Below are 6,762 nucleotides of genomic sequence, written 5' to 3'. Positions count from 1 at the left end.
CTATAAATCTCGAAGAATTCTTAATCTAACGGCTGCAAAACTAGATTAAAAATTGTTTTCAATGTACTAATGCAGAATATTTCGAAGCAGATCCTCATTAATTTTATCTCAAAATTTCTCCTCATAATTATATAGTTCTTTTTTTTTTTAAGAAAAAATTCCGCCTCCCGAAACAAAAGAATACTTAAAAAAAAAAGAAAGAATTATTTTGTTATTATTATGATTTTTATTTTGTTACAAGTTGACGACCAATCAAGCAACCAGTGTCTGGTTGTTCAGAAAACCCAAACCCGAACTCATAAACTCAACACACCTAAAACATACAGCAATTAAACAAGGTTCGCAGGAAGTTGGCTTGGGTTGGGACCCACACTTTTTGTAGGTCCCACTTGAGGGGACGGTGGTGGCACTTTCGTAATAGAGGGACAAACTCAGCTACCCACTTGTCATTTGCAGTCACCAAAAGTCTGCTGAGGGTAGCAGAGAAGGATAAAAACCGGACACGTTTTTTACGATTCCTCCTTCTCTTCCTCATAGATACAAAATCAGCGGGTAGAGAGAGAAAGCAGAGCAAGGGAAGGGAAAAGGAAGGGAAAGGGAAGCTTTATATAACCCATCTCCTTTCTCTCTAAACGCTCTTCCTTTCCATCTTTCCTTTCTTTGCTTTGCTTGTTTCTATTGAGAGATTTCCACTAACAAAAGCTCTAGACTTTTGTCTTCCCACATTTTCTCTCACCATGATTTCCTTGCACAGAAGCTGTTTTCTGGTAATTTCTTAATCAACCCATTCCTCATTTTCACTACCCATTTCCTATAATTTATTTCTAAACCTTAATCATTATTATATCTCTAACTCATGTTTCTTTTTTTTTTTCGCTGGTATTTTTCTAGTTTGAAAATCACATGAGTTTACCTTTTTCAGGGTCTTTCCTTTGTAGCGCTTGTACTGTAATAAAAATTTCCTTTTTCCTCCCTCCTATCTGGTTTTGCACATCTTTGAAAGATATTCAACATCTAAGGCTTTCTTTTATGACATTAAAGATCTCAGATTTACCACAAATATATATATATATATATATATATATTTAAAAGTCTGTTCTGCTTTTTATTTGATTTCGTTACTGACCTTTTTTTTTTTTTTTTTTTTTGGGGGAACAGAATAACACTGGCATTTCTGGGTCATCAAGCCCTTTCTCATACAAGCTGAAGAAGCTGCCACCAGCTTCAGTCAAAGTCACAGCTTTAGGCCCCAACAGGGATCGAAACAGCAGCGTTTTGATTGAAAACAACAACAACTCATTGAAAGAAATAAAAGAAGATGGCACTTCTTCTGTTGCTGATGTGGACCCCAATCCTACTGTTACCGGCGAAGACCGCGACCTCTACTATGACGCCGCCGCCTCCGACGATCAACTTGTCACCCCTTGGTCTCTCTCTGTTGCCAGGTAACATTCTATTACTTTCCTTTTCACTAATATCTTTCTCGTGTAATATTTATTTATTTATTTATTTGTTTTTTTGGCTTTTCCCACCTCTATTATGAGCTTTCTTTTTTCTGGGTATGACATGATGGTTTTTGAGATTTTTCATATATGTTTGACAGATCTAGAATCATTCTTTTTTGTCTTAACATTTAAATACGAAGGTGATCTTCGAAGTGTTGGGTCTTATTTTATTTTCTGGTGTTCTTCTTTGTGTTTAAGTTCATGGTTTTCCTTTTGATGTGCTTGTTGTGAACTCTTTGTTTTGTATTGAATGGTAGATCATGATGTTGTGGCCAACAATAATTTTACCAATTCAGATCTTTGATTTGTTGTTTTGTCTTTGTGTTGGTTGTTAGATATGATTGAAATTCCTAGGAAATAAATGATACGTTTATTGAACTACTCTAATTTCAAAAATCCAATTAATTAGACTTTCAAAGACTAAGCTCTTCTTCATGCACTGCAGTGGGTATTCGTTGTTGCGAGATCCTCACCACAACAAAGGACTCGCCTTTAATGAGAAAGAAAGAGATTCTTATTACTTGCGTGGTCTTCTTCCCCCCACAGTTATTTCCCAAGAACTTCAGGTTATCTACGCTCTTTGTACATCTTTTTTGACTTCACTTGAATCATTCAGTGAATTCTGTTCATTTTACTTAATCCTTGCTATGTTTTTAATGAACTATTTTACCACTACTCACCAGGTGAAGAAAATGATGTGTAGTATCCGCCAGTATCAAGTTCCTCTGCAGAAGTACATGGCCATGATGGATTTGCAGGTAACCGTTTGCTCTAAAGTCGTAGGTGGTTTCTGGCTGGAATTATTGCTGCATGTTTCTTGAATGTCAAATATGTAGCTGCATCCGATGGCATGATTTTATTTCTCTTTAGTTCATCGTATTATATTAACAATATGTTTCAATTTGTGTAGCTTGGTGCTATTATGTTTCCTCCTATTATTGTGAGTTTATGTAAATTTGAAATTATGATTTTTATTTTCTCTATTTAATTTCACAATCTTTACTTCCTCCTTGCCATTAGTTCCGAATCTTATTCTGTTTTAAGTGTTTCTAAAAATTTTTATTCGGACTATCGTACTCAGAAAGAAATAATACTTTATGCTTTTATCAATTGCTGTTAATGACTTTAACACTTCTGAATTGATTTCGGTTTCACTTCCATTTTCAGGAGTTAAATGAAAGGCTGTTCTACAAACTTCTGATCGACAATGTTGAGGAGTTACTGCCTGTTGTCTATACCCCAACTGTTGGTGAAGCTTGTCAGAAATATGGGAGCATCTTCAGGCGCCCTCAGGGTCTTTTTATCAGTTTGAAAGAAAAGTACGTTTCACATAGAGAATTGGTTCCTCAGATTATAGCTGGCATTGGATTCTTGAATTTGAGCTTCTTTCCCGTTGTATTACACTGATTTGTGTCCTTTGCAGGGGGAAGATTCATGAAGTTCTGAGAAATTGGCCTCAGAGGGATATTCAAGTCATCGTCGTCACTGATGGGGAAAGGATTTTGGGTCTAGGGGACCTTGGCTGTCAGGTATAAATACTCGGAGACATCTAATGATAACTGCCTCTGTCTCTCACATGTGTTATTGACTTGTTAATGGTAATTTATATTTTCAGGGAATGGGAATTCCTATAGGGAAGCTCTCTTTATACACTGCACTAGGAGGAGTTCGTCCTTCTGCTGTAAGTATATGTAATGATGAGTATTTACTACCCTTTGCTTTATTACTAAAGGACTGATGGAAGGCTCCTTTGCATATTGCTTTTATTAAGAGGTTATGAATCCGGACAAGCCTCATAATGATCTGTATCTTACTGTTAACCATGTTTGGCAATATTTTCCCTCATGCTATGGCTGATACATCAGCTGCTGTTTGCAGTGCTTGCCTGTAACCATTGATGTGGGTACAAACAATGAGCAATTGCTGAATGATGAATTTTATATAGGGCTTAGGCGAAGGAGAGCTACTGGGCAGGCACGTAATCTTATAGTACACTTGTTTTGCTTTAGTTATGAAGGCAATCAGATTTTGTTTTTAATACTAAAGAGGTTCTGTTCTTCTTGACTCTAGGAATATGCCGAACTTATGCACGAATTCATGAATGCAGTCAAGCAGAACTATGGGGAAAAAGTTCTCATTCAGGTAAGTTAACTCGAGCGAGATATGAATGGAATATTGGCTGGAATATATGATATGTTTGTTTATATTTCTGAATCTTAAACGGTTTTTGCAGTTTGAAGATTTTGCAAACCACAATGCCTTCGATTTGCTTGCTAAATATGGCACAACTCATCTGGTTTTCAATGATGATATTCAGGTTACCATTTAATCTTAATTTTCTTAAATCAATTAGGCTTAAACATCTCATTTATGATCTGGGAAAATTACCCCTTTTGCAGGGAACAGCATCTGTGGTCCTTGCAGGGCTTGTTGCTGCACTAAAAGTAGTCGGTGGAACCTTGGCTGATCATAGATTTTTATTCCTTGGTGCTGGAGAGGTGAGCTGTTATTATAACTTGTTGAAAGTCTTGGTTCATTATAATGACAGGAGCAATCATGGTAATTTTCATTTAGTTAATAGGGAAAAGAGAAAAAGATGGACAAGTTTTTGTCCTGCAAGACATGCCCATCTGGTGACAATTAGCATAGCTAAGACAAGTGTGAACAACAGAAGTGAAATGGATAAACATTATCCTGCTCGGAGTTGGATAATAAAGAGAAAAACATTGAGTTAAAGACATTGAGTGTTCTCTCCTATAATTTGACATCGAAATTCTTATGTACTTACTATTAAGTTCCTTCAGTTTTGCTGTAATAGTTCAATTATATTCCCTTCCTCTTCTTTTATATTCAAAAAGTTGAAGGACAGGGACATCTCTCAAACCCTTTCTGTTTAATACCATTACAACCTTAATTGTTGAAGGTGAAAATATTTCTGTCTCTATTTAAAGAGTATATTGCATCTAGTGGAATTGTAGTTTCCATTTAAGTTTCTCTTATTGGCCTCTCTCTTTTTTTTTTATACTATTTGCATTGCCATTTTATTGCCGTATCTGACTTTGTATTTGGTGATCTACAGGCTGGCACTGGCATCGCAGAACTTATAGCTCTTGAAATTTCAAAACAGGTTTTACTTTTAGAATCAATCATCATAGTTTTTATGCTATGTTTTATAGTAGATGTACATCTTGTCATGAAGCCATTGGAAATAATACTTGATTGTACATGCAGACAAACATGCCACTTGAAGAAGCTCGCAAGAAGATTTCGCTTGTGGACTCCAAGGTAGGAAAAATCTAATCTAGCTGTTTCATACAAAGCAGATAGTTCATTCTAGTGGCTAAATGTTGTATACATTTTGCTCTTTTTGCAGGGATTGATTGTTAAATCTCGTATTGACTCACTTCAGCATTTCAAAAAGCCCTGGGCTCACGATCATGAACCAATCAAGAAACTTGTCGATGCTGTTAATGTCTGAAATCTCTCTTTTGTCTTCCTTTGCTCACTCAACTCTCACCAAAAGAAAAAAAACAAGTGTTTCTTAGACTCTTTGTTCTTTTGTCTTATTTTAACAGGGAATCAAACCAACAGTGCTGATTGGAACATCAGGAGTAGGAAGGACATTTACTAAAGAAGTGGTTGAGGCAATGGCTGCGTTGAATGAAGTACTGTATCTCTAAAAATTTTCTTTATAAATAAGTGAAACAATGAAACCAAACTCATCCCTTATATATTTGACTGCTTGCAGAAACCTATTATATTCTCCCTTTCTAATCCAACTTCACAATCTGAATGTACTGCTGAAGAAGCATATACATGGAGTCAGGTAATTGAGTCATGCAGCTTTTATATCTCATTTCTCAACAGTTAACCTATTTAGTTAGTTCAGCATTTCTGAAATATATTATTCAAACTTTTGTATGACAATTAACAATGTAACACACGATGGTTCTTCCCTTTTCTGTTCACTCACAGGGCCGAGCCATTTTTGCCAGTGGAAGCCCATTTGATCCTGTAGAATACAAGGGAAGGGTTTTCGTTCCTGGGCAGGTTGTAAATAAAGTAGTTTGACCTCCATATTTGGTAATATCTTGCATTTGAGGGCTAATTTAAGTTGTTATACTTCTCTCCTACAGGCAAATAATGCATACATCTTCCCTGGCCTCGGTCTGGGTTTAATTATGTCTGGTGCAATTCGTGTTCATGATGATATGCTTCTGGCAGCCTGTAAGTTCACATTTAACTTATGCTTTGGATAACCGAGCTATCACCGTTAAAGCCATGCAGATTTTGTTTTGTATCTGGTGGTTTAAAGTGGTGCCGACTAGGTTCTTTTGCAAGTTGTTAAACCTCTTCTTCATTTGTGAGCGCAGCGGAGGCTTTGGCTGCACAGGTGACACAGGAGAACTTTGACAAGGGACTCATTTACCCACCATTTAGAAATATCAGAAAGATTTCAGCCCATATTGCAGCCAGTGTTGCAGCTAAAGCATATGAACTGGGTAAAATTCTATCTTATATCGTATCAATAACATGAGACAACATGCAACTCCATCTTATATAATCTTTGATATAATTATCCCATTGTACCATAGGTTTGGCTACTCGGCAGCCTCAGCCCAAGGATCTTGTGAAGTATGCTGAGCACTGCATGTACAATCCTGCCTACCAAAGCTACCGGTGAAGGTAGTTAGAACGCCTCTACTTTTATCATATTATTTATTAAAAAAAGGAAGCCCAGTTTAACCATTCCTTGAAGTCTTGTATTTGGTCTTTTTTGTTTGATATCTTTGTCATTCTTGAAGTTTTGTTCCTCGTGTTCATCTTTGCTGTCTTGTAAGGTACTTGGTGGGTAAGAAGGTGAATGGTGGGTGGTGTAGTTAGATCAAATGAAGTCAAAAGTAGCATTTTTTTTTTTTGAAAAAAAATGTGGTTATGGACTGGAAAATATTTCACATTACATGAAATAGAAACTTGAAAGGTGTCAGAATCAGTGCGAGTTTGCTTGCCCTTTATTTCTCATCTACTCAAGTCTTTTTCTTTAAGCTTTTAATGCAGAAACCAAGGGAAATATGTATATGTAAAATATTTGGCCTATTAAGCCTTAAGAGGCCAAACATTTTTTTATATATGAAAAAGGTGTCTATTCCCATTTAAAACCAATGCACAAAGCTAACATTCTATCTCAAATGTTTTGTCAAAATTGGTAAACACAAAATAGGTGCATTGCAAAGTGTTAATGTTCCCATTTAAAACC

The 6,762-nt window shown here is 36.2% G+C and overlaps 1 protein-coding gene across 3 annotated transcripts; it reads left to right on the top strand.

Annotated features, from left to right (window-relative positions):
* Nucleotides 1-448: 448 nt before the first annotated feature.
* LOC108452843 (NADP-dependent malic enzyme-like) lies at nt 449-6,495 on the top strand. Of its 3 annotated transcripts, XM_017750622.2 has the most exons (20): nt 449-767; nt 1,159-1,445; nt 1,951-2,071; nt 2,189-2,263; nt 2,673-2,824; nt 2,929-3,034; nt 3,121-3,186; nt 3,384-3,479; nt 3,576-3,647; nt 3,739-3,822; nt 3,905-4,003; nt 4,585-4,632; nt 4,737-4,790; nt 4,879-4,977; nt 5,081-5,170; nt 5,254-5,331; nt 5,481-5,555; nt 5,642-5,732; nt 5,879-6,007; nt 6,101-6,495. In XM_017750622.2, exons 1-20 carry the CDS (start codon nt 738-740, stop codon nt 6,187-6,189), a joined length of 1,941 nt encoding a protein of 646 aa, XP_017606111.2. In that variant the 5' UTR covers nt 449-737; the 3' UTR covers nt 6,190-6,495. The 3 variants fall into 3 exon arrangements, with proteins under 3 accessions (XP_017606111.2, XP_052875777.1, XP_052875778.1); XM_053019817.1 differs by lacking the exons at nt 449-767; nt 1,159-1,445 and adding an exon at nt 1,477-1,559; XM_053019818.1 differs by lacking the exons at nt 449-767; nt 1,159-1,445 and adding an exon at nt 1,531-1,645.
* Nucleotides 6,496-6,762: the final 267 nt, after the last annotated feature.

Source organism: Gossypium arboreum, chromosome 10 (assembly GCF_025698485.1).
Source record: "Gossypium arboreum isolate Shixiya-1 chromosome 10, ASM2569848v2, whole genome shotgun sequence".
Taxonomy (NCBI): Eukaryota; Viridiplantae; Streptophyta; class Magnoliopsida; order Malvales; family Malvaceae; genus Gossypium; species Gossypium arboreum.
The sequence above is the reverse complement of the archived record's forward strand: the minus strand, read 5'-3'. Positions and strand labels throughout refer to the sequence as shown.